The sequence below is a fragment of the Equus przewalskii genome, chromosome 5, assembly GCF_037783145.1.
Source record: "Equus przewalskii isolate Varuska chromosome 5, EquPr2, whole genome shotgun sequence".
NCBI lineage: Eukaryota > Metazoa > Chordata > Mammalia > Perissodactyla > Equidae > Equus > Equus przewalskii.
In genome coordinates, this window is record NC_091835.1 from 46,619,211 (window position 1) to 46,639,336 (window position 20,126).

General features: G+C 34.9%; 1 protein-coding gene across 26 annotated transcripts in view; it reads left to right on the plus strand.

Annotated features, from left to right (window-relative positions):
- The window catches only part of PIK3C2G (phosphatidylinositol-4-phosphate 3-kinase catalytic subunit type 2 gamma), a 510,504-nt gene that overhangs the window by 461,672 nt on the left and 28,706 nt on the right, over positions 1-20,126 (plus strand). For 24 of the 26 annotated variants that reach the window (XM_070619245.1, XM_070619233.1, XM_070619226.1 and 21 more), the window contains 2 exons: positions 5,076-5,151; positions 16,019-16,113. In XM_070619245.1, the coding sequence (XP_070475346.1) occupies positions 5,076-5,151; positions 16,019-16,113 (171 nt within the window). Of the gene's footprint in view, positions 1-1,157; positions 1,243-5,075; positions 5,152-16,018; positions 16,114-16,908; positions 17,124-20,126 lie in introns of those variants that run through there. The other 2 variants (XR_011540000.1, XM_070619239.1) reach the window with 2 other exon arrangements.

The following is a 20,126-nucleotide window of genomic DNA, read 5'->3' on the forward strand; positions in this document are numbered from 1 at the left end:
CAGCAACATTCAGTGGGCCAGTTACAGTTGCAGAGTTGGCAGAGGGTAACCAGAGTTGAATATATTGCTAAGTGAATAATAAAATAAAGGCAGAGAGGGCCAAAGGAGTTGGAAGGAGTATGCAGTGGAGTTACTGTAAGTATTGACCGTGGGATCCAAATCAGCACGGGAGGAACATGAGAATATGAAAGGGTTTAGGGCCAGTGAAAAGATCTTGACAAAGTCAACAGATTGTTTCAGTTATATAACTAGAGAGAGTGAGCTGGAAAGGAGGGAGATGGTGGTTGTAGACTGGGAGGCTAGAAATCAAGATAATGGAAGGGCTTCAGACACAGGTCAAAACAAGATGAAGGGAACAGGAGTGAGTGACTGAGTAGATACAGAACAAGATCACTGGACTACAGGAGTTTGAAAACAAAGAATCTACCATAAGGAAGGATGATTTGTGTGAATATTAAAATAAATGTGAATTATGATGAATACTATTGGAGAAAATGACAATGTTCCAGAGTTAAAAATGTTCAAGAAATCGAGGCCAATGACCTAGAAATAAGTAGACAAGTGCAAACAACAAGGGAGAGAGGGCAATATAGTAAGCAGACATGATATTGAAAGCAGGGCATTCTTCTAAAGGAGGAAAGAGTGGTGGTTAGAAGAGCAAGGAGATGCAGGAAGGATACCTACCCCACCACCAGGACCAGAGTTGTAAAGGGAAGGAGAGATAGCACAACCACCATTTCAGAGCCTTAAAGGGAAAGCAGAATGGAATGCTCAGAGAATATAATATGTTGAGCATATGAGGAATTTTACTGACGACATTCTCCAAGAACGACTGCTGTTTTTTCTTTCCTCCTCAATGCACTGTCATCTTTCTAAAAAATATCTGATCATAATGCTTTTCTGCTTAAAATTCATCAATAGGTCACAGTAGCTTTAAGCTTGTGCCAAAGACTAACATACTCTAGGACTCCTACGAAGCTCTCTCTAGCCACATCTCCCACCTGTCCCCCATAGGCACTCATCACATCTATAGGCCACTGGAAACGGTAACATAGACAAGCGTGGACTTACTGAGGATGCTCTACCAGTCTTTTTTTGTAGTAATTTCAATCAGTCAGCCACTTTTGCTATCTGGTGTTCAATTTTCTCATTTCCAGAATGAAGTAGCTAAATTCAGAATTTTTTACCTGGGAAACTATTACCATTTGGAGAATTAAGTCAAAAAGCAACATTCTTCATAAGGTGAGAATCTCCTAGGTATTTCAGGACTTTTAGAATAAGTGACCTTGTTCATTAATTGCCATTGTACCCTCCAGTCATTGAGACAACCAGAAGTGTGCCCACACATTCTCTAAACACCTCATGCTGTAGGGTAACTAGATAAAATGCAGGCTACCCAGTTAAACTTGAACTTGAAATAAACAAATAATTTTTTTAGTCGAAGTATGTTGCAAAAATTGCATACGTGTCATCTGCTTTTATTTGCTATATCTGATAGCCCTACATATGGGTAGCCCTGCTGAGTAGGATTATACTTATAGTCAACGTAAAAATGGTACCCCTTGAGTTGCTCAGTATACAACCTACGTAACTAAATGTAACCACACTGCTTGGGGGTCAGTACAAACCCAGCTAAGAACATTGGTCCAGGTTGTCAGTGAGAGCAGTTGTAGCACTAACATTTCTATAATTCTCCAAACTATCCGGTGGTACAGTGTGCTAAAAAAGCTGTGTGATGCATGCACATAAGTAAAGCCTGGTTTGAGAAAATTTTAAAATCAATTATTTTGAAATTTAGTAATATTACTTTTTCTGCTCTCTTCATCTCTTTTATTGGTTTCTTGTTCCATTGACACTGGATCACATTTCTTCTTGAGAATGAAAACAATCTTGTTATAATAAGAAATTAATATTTAGTATGTCACCCACACCTGGAATTACAAATGAGGATTTCAAGAATATGACAGTGTAAACACAAGGGAATAATTAGCTAGTGGTGACATTTTAGACACTAATTGGGAAGATATTCTGCCTACTACTGAAGTTTAATAACCATTGGGTGACGAGGTCAAAATGTTGCCAGAGAAGAATAATTGACTAGTTGTCAAAGGCCAAAGAAGGTCAAATTTCCTCCAACAAATTCTGCACAGTCTGAAGTTTGCCTTTAAGTTTTCAAAGTGAAAAACTTGATTTGGTCAACTTCCTGAATGTAGATACATTTCTTGAGGATGGATTCCTATTAAACAAGTTCACAAGAGATCAATATATAGAGATCAAAATTAGTGATTAACTAATTTACAGTGATGCATAAAAGTGCTATAGAGTTAAGAATATTTACATTTGAAACCCAATGTATTCTACATCTGAAGATAGATCTCAGTTTGTTTCTGTTAACAAATGTTTATTGAGCAGAAATACTGTGCTAGGCATGAGTGAATAAATGACAGTCTCTGCTCTTGATATCTCGTTGATTAGGCTAACGAGAGTAGAGAAGAGAGCATGTGATAAACCTTGGGCAGATGGGTGGATAAGGGTGGAAATGATGGAGAAAGGAGCATGTAGGAAGACATGGAGGTCAGAGAGCATGACACACTTGAGGAAATAAATATAAATCAGCATAATTAAGCATAAAATACTAGAAGAGAAACGGTGAGAAATAAAGATAGGGAAATGAGCAAGATCCCAATCAAGATAGGTCTTGAAAACTTTGTTAAGCAGTTGATCTTAAGAGCAATGGGGGCCACTACCAGGTTTTAAGTAGTTAATTATTAGATTTTTATCTATCGTTGTAGTTAATTATTTTATCTATAATAGTAGTTAATTATTAGATTGGTTTACCTGAAAGGAAGAAAGGGAGGGGTGAGATATTAAGGAGATGAACTACATAGAATGAAGCAATTAATTTTATGTTTGAGGTAAGGGAGAATGGAGAGTCCAAAAATATACACTTTTTTTGCGCCTAGACACAGGGAAAGTAGCAAATCAAGGGCAAAGAAAATGCATTTAGTGGTGCACTTTTTGGGTTTTAATTGTCTTTGTAACAGTTAAGGGAGTCAGTAAATAAGTATTTTGCTATAGAGGGCTACAGCTCAGGAGATAGATCTGGGATTAAGCTTTAGATTTGTGCATCGTTATAGAAGCCACTGGAAGGCATAACATCACCCAGAAAGAATGTGTTAGAGTAATGAGAGAGAGGGACCTAGAACTGAGGGACACTAGAACTTAAACTATAAGCAAAAAAAGAAAGGAGCCTGAAAAATCGTCTAAGAAGAGATGCTTGCACAAATGAAAAAAAAAAAAAAAAACTGGAAGGATTTGGTATCATAAAAATAAAGGAAGGAGAGTATCTCACTAAAAATGAAGTAGCTGTATAAGGGCCAAGAAAATCCCCACTGGATTTGGAAAAAAGAGTCAGTTTGTTAGAAAAGATAGTAAGACCATTTTCAGAGGAAGATTAGTGGCAGAAACCTGAGTGTGGTAGATCATAAAGTGAATAGAAGCTGAAGAAGTGGAACCAGTGTGACTGTTGACAACTCTTTCCATGAGTTTGTGTCAAGAAGGAGAAAAATAGCACAGGATTTGAAAGGGTAAATTCCTGACAAGATATTATTTATGTGTGATTATACTTTGTTTGGTTTGACTCATCTGTTTGTCAGTTGTTAAAATGGAGAGTTGACCATGCTTTATGCTGATGAGAAAGAAAGAAGGTAAATAGATGGGGGTATTCTACAAGTTTCCCCAGGAGAAAGGAATAGAATCCAGGACACAGATGAAGGGATCAGCATTGGATGGTGTTTTAGTTTGCTGGGCTGCCATAACAAGGTAGCACAGACTGAGTAGCTTAAACAGAAATATATTGTCTCGCAGTTCTTGAAGCTGCAAGTCTAAAATTAAAGTATCAACAGGATTAGTTCCTTCTGATGGCTGTGAGGGAAGAATCTGTTCCAGGTCTCTCTCCTTGGCCTGAGATGGTCTTCTTAGTACGTCTCTTCATATTATCTTCCCTATATAAGTATCTGTGTCCAAATTCCCCCTTTTTAGAAGGACACCAGACATATTGGATTAGGAGTTCACCCTACACCAGTATCACCTCATCCTAACTTAACTAATTACATCTCCAATTGCCTTATTTCCAAATAAGATCACATTCTGAAGTGTCATGAGTTAGGACTTCAATATATGAGTTTTGAGAGGACACAGTTCAACTTACAATACATGGGAAGAGACACTTCTTCCATTGTAACAGGAAGAAAAGGGAAAACATGGCTGTGTAAGTCTGTAGATTTTGTGGCAAGAAATTTAGGAGTTTCCATCTGCCTTTTATTTTCTCTAAAGTACAGACAAGAGGAAAAACTATTCTGATTCTCCAGTTAGTTCATTCTTTTGGAGCCCAGGTGAAACGTCAGTTTGTGATCATCTCAATTTAAAAGAGAAGCACGCTCACTTCTCTGTCTAAGATTATACATAACTACAATTTCTGTTAATGCGTTCAATATAATGTGTTTCCTCCATAGATTGTGTTTTAAAGAAACGAATCACCTTATACATCTTTCTATTTGTAAATATCCCCTAGCATTTCCTTGATGCCAATGGTGTAGTGAGTACTTGTCTGTGTTCTTAGAATTGAAACTTGAGGAGTAAGTGTTACTCAGTAAGTGAGCGTCTGTGTCCTACTGAGAGTAATTTTTCTCTGAAAGCCTTGTCCCAGGCTTCTAGAAAAGAGAAGTGTGAAATTCATGCATAATTGTAAAATTCAAGAATGTAAACATTATGCTGAGCGCCAAGAGCAGAGCACACCTGAGTCTCTTGAAGAAATGTAAAATTACCAGACATCCAAAGTCAGAGAAGTTTAGTTTAATTTAGAGTAAAATTATAGTATTGACTTAATAAACTCACTAATATATTTGTCTCTACTTATGGAATCTATGTAAACAAATAATTATATATTTGGGTCACTGTTTTCATATACTAGTGAATAAGAGCAATAAATAAGCATAAGATATAAAGAAATATATTTTGTCTTATTTTTCAGAGTGATGTGTGTGTAAAGAAATATATTTTGTCTTATTTTTCAGAGTGATTGTGTACTTAGTTTTTTCCTTTCAGAGCCTGTGCAACAAACAATTGAAGAATCATCACTTGTGGATCTAGGTAAGTAATTTCATCATTATTACTATGTTCAATTATTGAGTTTCAAAATAATTGTGCAAAAAATCACTGTAATTTTTCAAATTAAAATCTCTTCTTAAGAATAAAGCTTTAAGAGCCTTTTCTAATCATCTCTAAAGCTTTTTAACCCCTTAGAATATGTTCATCAAGTTCAATTAAACTCAGATGTTTGTCCAATTATAATAACTACATGATGCCACACTATGAACTCATTGCAATTAATTGTGCATTGGGATGGAATTGCATGTCAGAGTTCTTGTTTTCCCCTGCAAGTAAGTCTTGCAGTTTACTCAACATCTTAGGAAGCAACAAAAATAAATATTAGGCAATAATAATGATCATGAATTATCTCGCAGTTTCACTCTTATTTTTTAAAGCTCAATAACTGCTCCTCCTCCCTCATGAAGTCATCTTTCATTACCGGGATCCCAAGCCAGCCCAGCACACCAGCACCATCCCCCCTGTTCTCTGCCAAATGCGTGTTAGTTGCAATTAACTATTCTATCATCTCTCCTAGATTGGCAGAGACTCTTTTTGAATGTCTTATCAGTTTCAAGTGTTTGTAATATAATTCTCTTGCCAGTGGCCATCCGATAATGATGCTGGTTTTTGTCTCACACAAGATTAGCAAACGCATAATTTACTAGACTCCACCTCCCTTTTCTTTGCAAGTCCCAGTCTTCATTTTTATCCACATCCACCTTTTGATTCTCCACCTTTAAGATTAGGCACGTCTGCTTATCCTTTCTGCTTGTATCTGACATCCTAGTTACTTACTGGTTGGGTGTACAGTTCTGTTCAACTGGATCAGGTTGTACAATGTAATTGTTTATTTATTAAATTGTATATTTAAGTTGCTATCTGCCTTACTGCTCCTGTTAGACTGAAAGTCCTTACATCAAGGACTCAGTTTCCCACTATGCATTGCTCTGTACTCACAAATCCAAAATTAATCTGTGAGGATTGTACCTCTCTCATTCCCCCACATTTTATTCAGGTGACATCACTCTCGAAGGTACTTTGCTTATATAGGCAAACCGTAGACAATATTAAGTAAATAAGGTAATTTCTTACATTTTATAGCATGTATCTAGAGAAGAATGATGTCTACAATATAAAATATTTCTTTTTTTATTGTCATAGTTCACAAATATCTAACAAATATCTTCTTTTTAAAAATACTATTAGCTGGAGAGATGTTTTTTTACGGTCAATAGTTATAAACTTTAACTAACCATGTTAAAAAGTAAATAAAACAAAGTTGCAAATTTCCAGAAATGTCAGATTTTAAAAATGGTACTAGGTTAGCTTCTATTCTGTCATTAAAGTGCTTAAAGAAAATTGTTTTTCTGTGTTTCAGAAAATTAAACTCTGCATCACTGTCAAACTTTTAATTTTGCTGATAGTGGTATTTCTCTGTAAGGTGTTTTGAAATACATATAGACACAAAAAATTAGGATTATTATTATAAAAACTAAAATGATTGAGAGGTTTTTTTCTGGTTTGCTTGTTTCTTACTACATCATACGAAACTCAAGATTTGTTTTGACAGTGATAATGGTTGAAAGATTTGATTCCCAATATTTTTAGATATGGGCTGCATGTGAAATACAGCCTATTATCTTAAAATGACAGAACACATCTTCTAAGCAGAATGTGCAAATTATTAGAACAATTGTGCATTCTTTAAAGTGTGTCCTCTTTCATACTTCTGAATTCTTAATACTTTTGTCACAGAATATCAGTTGATTCTAAAGAAGAAGCACAATATTTATTTTAATCACTACTCTTGTCAGTTAGTTGGAATCTTGAGTTTATGCTGTTAAATGATTAGAGGATAAAATCATTCAAGTGTATTAAAATATTGGTTCACATAGGATAACTTTAAGCAAAAATCCCAGACTTCACCGTTTTACTACCCCTACTAATAAACTGACAGAGTGGATTCTGGGTACTTGTGTATCTAGACACGGGACATAAAGATCATATTAGCAATAATTTGTAATCCTGGATCTGGGAGATATTAACATTCCTTTGCTTTTACTCACTAACTAAACCTGACTTGGTAGAACAATAGAAGAATTTATCTTTTTCAAATGCCAATCCCATGATCTGTCTCCTCTACTGAAGACTTTTCCTTGGTTTCTCATTGCTCTTAGGCAGGGCCAACTTCATGGGCTTGAGACCTGTGCAGTCACACAGGGCAAGGTGCTTAGAACAGTCCTACACTTGGTTTAATACTCTGCTGTCACTGTCTTGAAATTCGTAATAGTTTTTGTAAAAGGGCCCCTGTATTTTCGTTTTGAATTTTGATTTTACTGAGCCTCACAAATTATATGGCTGGTCCTACCCCCTTAGGATGAAGACCAAAATCCTCATAATGGTATCCCAGAAGAATCTGGCACCCATCAGTTTCCCTTTCCAGTCTAATATCCGGCCCTTCCCCATCTTTATTCTTGTCTTTTTCCAGCTCCTCAACTAAGACAAACTCCTTGGTACCTCAGCGATGCAATTTTCTCTGCCTGGACCACTTGACTCCTATTCTACCTTCTCCATCCTTTTTTGCATCCTTCAGATCTCATCTCAATTGTCTTTGCTATATACTCCTATCATGTTTTTTCTTCAAAGCATTTATTACAGTGATGATTATGGCTTGTGTACTTCTTTGTAGACTAGAAATTCATGAAGGCATAATCCATGTCTGTATGGCTCACCACTGTATCACCAGGGCTTAGCTCTGTGTCTGGCCTACTCGAGATGCTCCATAAATAATTAGTGAGTAAATGATTGATGATAGAAAAAAACAACAGTGGAAGACTCATTGATACTCTCTAACAAAGTAGCTTGTGGTTTTTATAAAAAGGACAAAAGAGAAGAAACCAAAATCCAAAATCATGCTACTCCTCCCACACTCACCACTTCATGTGGAAATGCTCTAGAACAATGAATTCAACACCTCCCAACCACTAAAATTCTCTTGAAGTATCACCTGGAAAAAAAACCTTCTACAAATTATTACGTTAAATATTATGAATACCACACAACCAAGGCACTACCCAGAAAGTTGCTGGATTTTATCTTGTATATTCTTTGATTTTCTAATGATATGATCCTCTCTACTCCCCCAAAATTAATATAATCTATATGCCAAATAATATCTCCACAAAAAAATAAAATTATCCATCCTCCACCAGTACATAACTCTGACACACAAAAGGTAGATTGTTGTCAAGTTATAGAAACAATAACATTGGTAGTGGAGTAGAACCTGATCAAAGCCAACAGTTGTCAGGGTTAAGAGGATGAATTAATGAGCATGTTTAGACACCATTGATAATTACAGAGAATTGCAAACAGGAGCTTTCAATCATTACCTTACATCACTACCTCCAATTTGAGATGTTAATCTAAAAGGGAACTCGAAACCATGCATGGCAGGGTCTCGCTGGTTAATCTTCTAGCTACTTGCTCTGACAGAGCCCAGATCAGTTATCAATAGGTTGAGGTACATTACCCAGGTGTTCAATTTAAATTTTAATCATATGTAAGGATAAGAAGGGGATGGCTAGCACTACTTCAATACTTATATTAAAGTTTTTTTTGAAATTTTCAGTTGAAAGCTTTAAATACTATGCACTTGCCTATATTATATATGTAATCTCACATTTTTAATTAGGAAATTATTTTAGACTTTTACTTTTGGCTGAGATGGGAAGGAAAAGATGAAAAGAAGATGAGAGTTAGAGGACTTTCCTCTAATTATCTCATCTCTAATAGGAGAGTGTAAAGGAGATCTCTGAAATCTGACAAATCAAGCGATAAAAAATCTTAGCATATGTAATATTAGTATTAGAGAAATACTAAGGAAGATCAGAAAATTGAATATAATTGAGTGGTAGATGAAATTAAAGTGAGAAAGATTATGCACACTGATTTTATCTTTGCTTCTATTAAGAAACAAATGTTGTCAAAAAAAGGTCTAAGAATGTTAAATAGAAGTAACTACCAGAACAAAAATGAAACCTTTCCTAAGTTTTTTCACAAGTACATAAAAATAAAAACAAATTACATAGTGAAAGACTTTCTTAAAAATTGTAAAAACAAAAATGTTTCTTTAACAACATAAAACAATAAGAGCAAAGAGAAAATGTATCTATTATATCAATAAGTATAAACCGGCTTAACTCATCAATTAAGAAAGAAGAATTTTTCACTTGGAATAAAAGTGTAAATCATACCTGTATCTTCATGTAAAAACAGATGTACAACAAAGTGATTTTAAAAGCTTGAAAATTAAAATATAGGCCTAGTTATATTAGGCAAATGAAAGGGTCTGGAAACCACAGGTCACAATCTTAATAAAGAAAAGGTAGAACTGAGGCCGAGAAGCATTAAATAAGACAGAAATGGAACTCTAAACTATAATGAGAACAATTCTCAATGAAGAGCTGAGCAGTTATGACTACATATCAAATATGTGACAGCAACATATGTACAGCAGACATTATGGAACATACAAGGAGAAATACACAAAACACACTAGTAGTAGGATCTTCTAATTCACTTCTCTTGATTTATGAAAGACTAAGTGGAAAAAAATAAGTAGATACATAGAAAAACTAAATAGTAAAATTAATAAGGCAAAATTGATTAATTTATATCAAACTCTTTCTGCTGAAAATAGAGAATATAGCTTCTCTTCAAGTTCCCATGGAACATTCATGAAAATAGATTATGTATTAGGCCACAAAGAAAATTTCAGTAGCTTCTAAAAAGTTGAAATAGTACAGACATATTCTCTAATCACGAGACAATAAAGTGAGAAATTAATGGGAAAATTCAGAAAACTAGAAGAAACTTAAGTTCGGAGATTTAAAAAAATAATCTCTCTTGAACAACTCTTGGCTCAAAAGGACTCACAAACTAAAACTGCAAAATTTCCGAAGAACGGCAATAATGAAATACCACATCTCAGAAACCATGGGAAAAAGATAAAGCAATGCTCAGAGGAAAGTTGGAATAATTGAAATAAGCACAAAACAATCAAAAAGAATACAAAAAGAAAAAGATGGGTAAAGACAAAAAGTAAAGATTAATGAGTTAGCACACAGAAAACAGCAGAATAAATAAATCTGGAAGTTAAAAGTAAATAAAATAAATAAACCACTTGCTAATCTAATCAAAAGAATGAGGGCAAATTCAAATACACAAAATACAAAGGGAGAAGCAAGAAGTAACCATAGAAAGAGATGACACTGAATAATAGTAAGAGACTACTTTGTTCAACTCTACAAAAATAAATATGTAAAACTGTCTAAAATAGATAATTTTCTAGGAAACACAATTTACTCACCCCAGAAAAAAGATCAAGTTTGGTAGAATAAATAGAAAAAGCTTCAAAAAGCAATCTTTAAAACAGTACCAAGTTCAGATGATTTCTAGAGGGATTCTACTAAACCTTTACAAACCAGATAATTCCACTGCTATTTAAACAATTGCAGAACAGAGGAAAGTAAAGACCATTTTTCATATTATTTTTATGAAGCACATAGAATATTTATGCTAATAACTTCAAGGATCGCAGGATTGCAAAAGAGAAATCACAGGCTAATCTCACTGCTGAATATTAATGGAAAATTCAAAATAAAATATTAGCTAAAACGATCCATCAGCACACTAAAGGAATATAACTCACCATGGCCAGAAATGCAGGAATGGTTCAATATCAGGAATATACATACTATATAATACATGTTATCCTATTAATAGATTTAAGGAGAAAATCACATGCTCATCTCTGTAGACCCTGAAAAGGCATTTGATAAATTTCAATAAACTTTCTTAATAAAACATGCAAATAAGAATAAATGGGTAATGCCTTAACATGAGAAGATGCATCTTGTCTATCCAAAGCCCACATCAGGCATGACAGGGAAACAGTAAAAATGTATTTCCGCTAACGTATAAAATAAGGCATTATGCCCATGATCATCACAATTACACTGAGCTAAAAGCACTGATCATCATGGGCTCACTCCTTCACCTCCTTCAAGCCATTGCTTAAAATTTACCTTCTCAATGAGAAGCACCCTGATTATCCTATTTAAAATTGCAACCTGCCCCCTATTCTGGTAGCCCCCAATGCTTTATCTTGTTCTGGGTTTTTTTCTTATAGTTTATCATATTCAGCATATTATAAATTTTACTTATTTATTATATTTATTGCTTTTTTATATCTCCCAATGCTACTATAGAAATACCAAAAGTCTAATCTGTTCCAAGAGCCTAGAGCATTGCCTTGTCCATAATAGGTCAATAAATATTTGTGAAATGACTAAATGAAATAGAAAAATAAATTAGAAGCATAAATTTTGGCAAGGAGAAAACAAAACTAACACTGTTTGCCAGTAATATGATTACATGTCTAGAAAAAAAGACTCAACTAAAAATCTATCACAAATGATGAGATTTCAATAAAGGTATCAGGTACCAAATTGATATATAGACCTCTATTGCACATATATATATTATATTATTACATATTATATATATAAATATTTAGAATGTATAATAGAGGAAAGAAGCCATTTACAAGAGCAGCGAAAAAAAAAAAAAAGAAGGAAAGAAAGCAAAACCTAGAATAAATTTAACAGGAAATGTGCAAGACCAAATGAAGAAAACTTTAAAACACTACTGAGGGTTTTGAAAGACACAATGAACAAATAGAAAGATATAGTATGCTCTTGGATAGGAAGATTCAACATCAGAAAGATGTCAGATATTTCCAATTTAATTTTGAAATACAATTTTTAAAAATATTAACAGATCTATTCTAACTAGATAAGCTAATTCTCAGTTCATAAACAATGAAAAGCCATGAAAACTTAGCAAAAGGAGAGCAAAGAGGTGAGACAAACTCTACCTGATATAAAAACACATTACAAAGCCTCAGTAATTAAAACTGTGTTTGGTGTCAGCACATTAATAGATGAATAAAGGAAACATAGTAGGATGTCCATACACAGAGTCAAATACATTCAGGAATATAATATTGGCCAAACCAGTAAGGGAAAATTCAATGAATAGTGTTGGGATAGCATACTTCACACCATATTCCGGGATATATACCAAATAGATGAAAGATTTTAAATGTAAATAATGAAACTATATGTGAAAAAGAAAACACGGAAAAAATCCTTTATAATCTTGGGATGAGCTGTTATAGCTATCACTACAAATCCAGAAGCCATAATAATTCTGCATAATATAAAACAAAGTCCAAAACAATGCAAAGACAAATGACAAAATGGGTGAAATATTGGAAATTTATCACAACAAAGAGTTGGTTGTCTAATATATACATAAATAACTCATAGAAATTGGTAGGAAAAAGACCAACAACCAAATAGAAAATCATGTAAAGAGTATGAAAAGATAATCCACAAAAGAAGAAATTATTAGTAGCTCTTAACCAAATTAAAGGATTCCCAGCCTCATACGTAAGAAAAATGCAAATGTGAATTAAAATTATACTGATATCATTTTTAACTCATCAGATTGGCCTAAATTCAAAAATTTCCTTAATAAGCTTGGTTGAGTCAGCAGGCACTGTCATACACTGCTGGTGGTAATGCAAATTGGTACAACTTCCATGGAAGTCAATTTTGCAACATTTATCAAAATTACAAATGCTGAATACCCTTTGACCAGCAATTCTGCTGTTGGAAATTTATCCTGTGATATGTATGCACAGGTACAAAATGACACACATACAAGCCTATTCATTGCAGCATGGTTTGTAACAGCTGGAAAACGTTGTAAAAAACCCACCTGCCCATAATGGGGAACTAGTTAAATAAATTATGATATTTGCACATAATGGAATATGAGACTGTATTTTAAAAAAGAAAGAACCTATGTATTATTCATATGAAAATACCTCAAAAATCTTTGTGCAGAATAGTAAATATGCTATTCCTTTTGTGAAAAAAGGGAGAAAATAAAAATACTTATTTGTATTTGCTTATATGAAGAAACTGGGAGGATATGTGTCCCTCTGGAGGGATATATGGGTAACTAATAAAATAATGGTAGAGGAACTGAGTGCATAGGTGTTAGAAATGAGAAGAAGACTTTTTACTGTATGCTTTTAAAATAAATTTTCATTTTTGAATTATATGAATATGTTATCATCTGAAAAAAAGTTAAGTTTTGAAATATTTCTTTAACCTTAATGGATACATTATGCATAGTAATCACTGTGTTAGCTGCTGTAATGCTATGCATTCAAGCATTTCAACACAATCATCCTTAGGATCAATAATATTTTAAAAGTTCTTGGGGTTACCATAAATGGGTAGATTACACATGATCAGATCCCCCAGACTATCTTGAAGCAGAAAATCAGAATATTCTAACATCATCTAGTCCATATGAAGCTATTCTCAAAATTCTCCCTCTCTGGGTTCTTCATTTAAACCCTTTCCCTTAGGTTGTTGCCCCCTGTTTGCCTCTTTACAGCACGATGTTTAAGAACATAGGCTTTAGAGATCATTTAACCCTGCACCGTTTATTGTCTGCATGACCTTGAACCGGATGCCCCAATTTCCTCATGTGTACAATGGAGGTAACACAAACTTTATAGATTCATTGTGAGAATTTAGTGAGGTAACGTACATAAAGCTCTTAGCCCAACATTTCACACACAGTAGGAGTTCTAGAAATGCTGAGTACCTCTACTATTACTACATTGACTCCTAACACTTCTTTGTGGCCTGAATTTTCAATGGGTTCTGAACTGTGGCATGTTTTGATGGGTACTCTGGTTGCTAATCTTGCATGAGAGGTTTAGGGTGGAATATCATCTTCAGTCCAAGTAACAATTGTATGGTTACTATTGAGACAATCATAAATTTATGCTTATTTCCTACTTTGAATTAAAACTCGTCTGATTAAACACATTGAGTTTCTATTTAATAATCTGTTCACTGTTTAACTCAAAAATAATGATAATTGTATGTCAAAAAGTCATCAGCATTTTCAGCATGCTCATACCAAAAGTTCAACCACATGTTTTTATTATGAGATGCAGTTTAACTCACTGCTACAATCAGAATTATCTCATAGTGTCTCTAATTAACAATGTGTCTCAGTCACTGTAATCAAGATATTTTAAGGAAGAAAGTTTTTGATTGTATTTGTGTACTCACCATTTCAGCTGTAAGAAACACTCCATGTCAATTTTAATTATTTCAATGTCAATAATCCACATTGACAAGAAAATTAATTGATATTACCTACTTACGATGTGTAAACTATTCCAATAAACACGTAAAAGGCTTTGGGAGTAGAAGCATTCTGCTCAGGTTTAATTTTCCAATGTTAGAGAGGAATAGAGAGCCAAGGTTGTCAGAAGACAGTGTGGACCACAATGCGCCCACAACAGAACATTGCCAAACTCCTTGTTATTAATAAATTTCTTCTCTCCAAATTCCCTCAGAGAATATACAACTAGAGATTACAAGGGAAATATTAGAAAAACTGTAAATTATGCTTAATCCATGGGGTATAAACTGGAAATTTTTAATTAAAAAACTAAAGCCCTCATTTTAATGATGGACTGATATAACTTAAAAGAAAAATTGAAGTTACTTCTGTCATTAAATAAATGTTTAGTGTGACATTCTGGAGCAAGCACTGATTTATATGTCCCTTAGGAATATGGGAAAAAAGAAAGCTCTGAGGGAGAATGTAATCCACTAAGCAAGTTGAGACACGTAAAATAATAATTACAATATAAATATTAAGTGTAACGGCTGTGCTAGGAGAGTTCAGAGGGAAGTGACCACAGGAAGTATTTTGCATTTTAATTAGGCCTTGTAGAAAAGTAAAAGTTCAATAGCCAAAAATGGTGGAAGAGATCGTTTCAAATAAAGGGAATAATATGAGCAGTGACTGGAAGGAAATTATAGAGCATGTTTGTACAACTGAACACACAGACTACAGTATGGAATAATAATAACGAGGAATAAAGCCAACCGACAGATTCAATAAGAAGCAACAATTCAAGGCTGAGGATTCAGACTTTTTTTCATAAGCGATGGAAAGCTTTGAACAGTACTTTGATCAAAAGAGTAATTTTATAAAAGTTGCTGTAGGAAGATTATACTGGCAATTGTGTACAAATAGATTTGGGTTCTGGGGGAGGGGAAGAGAATGTTCCAGTGGTTCTGGCAAATGCTTTGTAAGAGTCTGAACCAGGTGCTGTGGAACTAGAAAGGAAGAGATGTCTGCACATATATGGAGAAAGGCTATTAGCAATTACAAACATTTACTGGGAGATTATTGTGAAAATTTTTAAATTTTATCAGTCATCCCAACTATCCTGAGGTAGGTAACTGTTATCTCCACTTTACCGAAGTCGATTAACTTAGTCCTAATGACATAGTCATAGGTATAGTGCTGAGACCCGACCCAGACTCACTGACTTCTAAAGCCAACATTTTCAACCACTCTGCCCTCTAATACTTTAAGCTCATTGTATTGAACATTGAGGAGAAAATTAGAGCCAAAAATGACACTGAGGTTCATGCTCAGGTAATTGGGAAAATAATGGTATCGCTCAAAACAAAACACAAACTCTATTATTAGATTAGAATGTGAAGATTAGACACAAATCCCATCTTCAATGAACTCAAGCTTCCTGAAGAGTATGATGTTTTCAGCATGATCCTGAAGAATGTTTCCTTTGCATATAATCCATTGGTCCTGATTAAGTCTTTAAATGTTTGATTTATCTTGTGATGCGCCACTTTCAATTTAACCCACTGAAATTCTATTGTTTTATCAGGTGAGGAGTTTCCTGACAAGAAGCCTAAGGTGCAGTTAGTCATATCATATGAGGATGCGAAGCTGACCATACTAGTGAAGCACATGAAAAACATTGTGAGTTTATCATATCTAATAAGAAACATGTAAACCTACGTTTAGAAATCACTTGCCTCCTTTAGGCAGTTAATGTCAACATTAGTGAGAGGAATGGGGCCAGCCACCAGGTTTAAGCGGGGAACAACGAGACAATTAACAGTGTTCTGCTTTGGAATAATTGTGATCCTTGGGGTAAAGACAACAAAATATTTCACAGAGAAAGTCCTAGAATGAAAGTTAGACTTTATTCAAAATGGAGTGTCAGGAAAAACCTAGTGAAAAGCTTTGAGAAAGCAGGAATAGCTAGAGTATTAAGGGCTAAAGGAAAAAAATCTGGGTCCCAAGACTTTCCATCTATCTTGTCATGCTGAGCTTGGTGGAAGATGGACTCAGCTCTTTGAATAGCGCCAGCACCTTCTCTGTGAAGCCAGGATCTCTTAGAGTTTCCCCCCAGATTCCCTTTGCACTTTGAGTTTATACCACCACAGCAGTTACCTAATCTGCTATAATTGCTCACATATATTTCTTTTCCCTCAAAAACTTACAAAATTTTTGAAAACAAGAACCCCATCTTTGCATCCCCAGAACCTAGAACAACAACTGTCGTTAGCCTTAAAGGAAAACTAAAAGTTGCTCTTTCTACCACACCCCGTTCCTCGCTAAGGATTGGTCAAGTCAGAGGCAAGGATGGCAATTGGGCCGTGTCATTAAGTAACAGAGGAGCTTTCTGCGTCTCAGGGTAATTAATTAATGGTCCAAGTCTGGATGCAGTTGACAGAAAAGGGTAAATCTAAACCTCACCAACTTCTCCAGTTTTCTTCTAGTCTAGTCAAACTTGGTCCTCCATGTGGTGAAATTCCCCAGGAGACTACACGGATATGGAGAAAGTCAGCAGCATTATTTTGGCTCTCTCCTTTATGCATGTAAATCTCTCAGGATGCGCTTGGAAGGATTTACAGGAGCAAACTCTTCTCAGCATGGCGTGCATCTGGAACATACTAGAACTTAATGAATATTTGTTCAGTGAGCAAGTAGTTGGCATCATTTGCAAGGGATACATCCATTACTAACTTAGTATTAGCCAGATATCCAAGGATGCTTGTTTGTAAATCTTTGGTGTTTGCAATCAACAATTTTTATAATAGCTAGGCAAATATTATTAAATGTGTTTTTGCAGAACTTTTAGTCATTAAAATAATTATTTTCAATTCTTTTTGATAAGATAATCATCTAAAATGAGAATAGCAGTTGTTTGAGAATTCTTAGGCTCAGAAATGAATATTCAATTAGATATTGTTTATGGCTATATGCATGTTCATGGACTTTAAGCATCTATGTAAATATATATGATAAAATAAAAGAATATTAAGAAATAGTGTTAACAGAACTTATATATGTATGTGACATATGATTATTAATTGAAAAGAATCCCTTTGGAAACTATATATCTATTCCAGTAACGTCATTGCTCAAAACATTTTAGAACACGCCTGTTGACATTGCTTTGAGATCTGGCATATAAACCACACAGTAAACTTGGTGATATTACTAAATAGTCATGCCTAATATTTGATCAAAAGCAGTATTAACCAACTTGGTCACCCATTATATTCGCCAGATAAATCCTCAAATTACTTTTGACAGTTTTCAAAAATTCATTTTACACTCAGATGAAGTTCACTACCAATAAGGATATTCAGAACGAATATGATGCAGGCATGAAGCGAGGGGAGTGTGTGAGTAAGAGCAAGAGTTTAAGATTTAGATCAAGTTATGGGTAAATGGCAAATAACCAGATAATTCCTACAAAAAGTGAAACACTCCTTAGGACCGCTAGAGCTTGTACATTCCAATGTCCTCTGAAAGAAGGTTATTAATAATGAAGTCATACTTCCTGCTGTCTGACTTCTCAGTCTACCTGCTGATTCCTCTCTTCTCCCTAGTCTCTTAACATCTCCCTGAAATTCATTCCTGGACTTCTCCTCTTTTCTGGTTCCAGCCTTGTGGCTTTAAATACCACTTACATGTCTCTGTCTTTCAAATTTATAACTCCAGCTTGGAGATCTCCCTAATATCCAGAATTGTATGGATAACTGATTACTCAACAACTTTAGTAGAGATTCAGTAGACATTGAAAACTTAATATACACCAAATCAAACTGCTGATTGGTGCCCCCCCAAACCTGTATCTTTTGCTATCTTTCTCTTCTCAGGAAATAGCACCTTCATCCTGCTAGTTGCTCAGGTTAAAATCCTTAGAGTCATTTTGACTTCTCTCACAAACTATGTCTAATTTATCAGCAAATTCTGCCGGTTCTGCTTTCGAAATAAATCCTGAACCCAATCCCCTTTCCCCTCCACTCCTACCGCTATTGGTTCAAGCCACCATCGTCTCTCACCTGAATTACTGCTCTAGGCTCTTAACAGGTCTCCCTGCTTCTGCCCTTATGTCTTTCTCATCCCTTCCTAACCCAGCAGCCAGAATATTCCTTTGAGAATGAAAGTCAGAGCCTGTTGTTCCTTTCTCATATCCCTCTGGGAAAGGAGTCTTATATCCCTACAAGGAAAGCCAAAGTACTTATTAGTGATCTATGAGGCCCTACCACTCTGGCCCCCTTGACCTCTCCAAACTCACCCTATACTACAGACTCCCTCAATCACTCCAGCCTCAGTGACTCCTTCCTGTTCCTTGAATATGACAAGCATGTTTCTGCCCCAGGAGATTCGTATCTACTACTCAGTTGATCTGGAATGTTCTTCCCCAGGCTCATGGCTCAAATTCTCCATGGCTCAGTCTCACATGCCCTGAACGCCTTTGTTTCACTGTCACCTTTTCAGTGAGGTCCTCTCTGACTCTCATATGTAAAACTGTAAAACCACCCCACTTTGTTGCCACTTCCAAACTTCCTTTCCTACTTTATTTTCTCCGCTGCTCTATATCACTGCTGAAACTCCCGGGGCTGACACAGAGCCGAGCACATAGTAGGTGCTCAGTGAATACTTTGTTCAATGAAAGAACGTCACATTACTTCTGATGTGAACAACTCAGAACTAGGATCTTTCTCACCTTCCAAAAATCACGACAAAGTTCTTATGCCTTGAATCTTTCACAGTTTCTTTTAAATGACTATTTTTCTTCTGCTTATCTGAAGAAAGAGATAACATTATAATATAAATGATAGAAAACTCTATAAATTCTTAACATATTTCTTTGCTCATTTCAAATTTTAACTGTTATTTATTTTTGAGCCTTTAGTATTTTCACATGTCAAAGTAATCAGACTAAAGTTGTGCTTGATTTTATTTTAATATTAAAATGAATTATTCTGCCTGCAGTTCTGTTATATTTAATATTGTTTGAAAAAAAGAATTGTTTTTCTTATATTAGGTCTTTGAAGCTTTGCTCTAAGAATTACTTCCCTCCTGTGAATTCACAAGCTGAAACAAAATTGCAAAAGTTTTTCCCTTTCAAAGCAACACAATATTATTTATTCTAGTGAACAGAGACCGACAAAGTAATGCAGTTATTTAGAAGCATGGCCAAAATTTTTTAAAATAAAATTTCAGTTTACATAGCAGAGAAACCTATAAAAATCATTTAGATTTGAAACATTTTTAACAATCTCTCCAGCATTTTCCCATGTAGCCCACTTTAAAATGCTCTCTTCCTTGACTTCTGCAGTGTCTCTCTCTGCATTACAGTGTCTGCAATGTCTCTCCTGGTCTCGTGGATTCACCTAGTCTGTGTCATTTCTAGACTGTTTTCTTCTACCTGCTTCAGAATATGAGCATTCCAGAAGGCTTGAAAAGTAATCAATAAGGATGCCAGACTCTTCCGATATTGAATACGTTCACACTGTCGGTCTCTTACACTGTCACAGAATAGTAAGTTATTCAAATGAGGAGCAAGTAATGTCAGGGAAAGCAGGACACATGTCAAATGAGGGGCTGTTTGTTCCTTTTATAAGACGTAAAATGAGAGAAAATAGTTGCTATGTGAAAATTAACAGAAGAGAAAGGGAAGTAGAGTG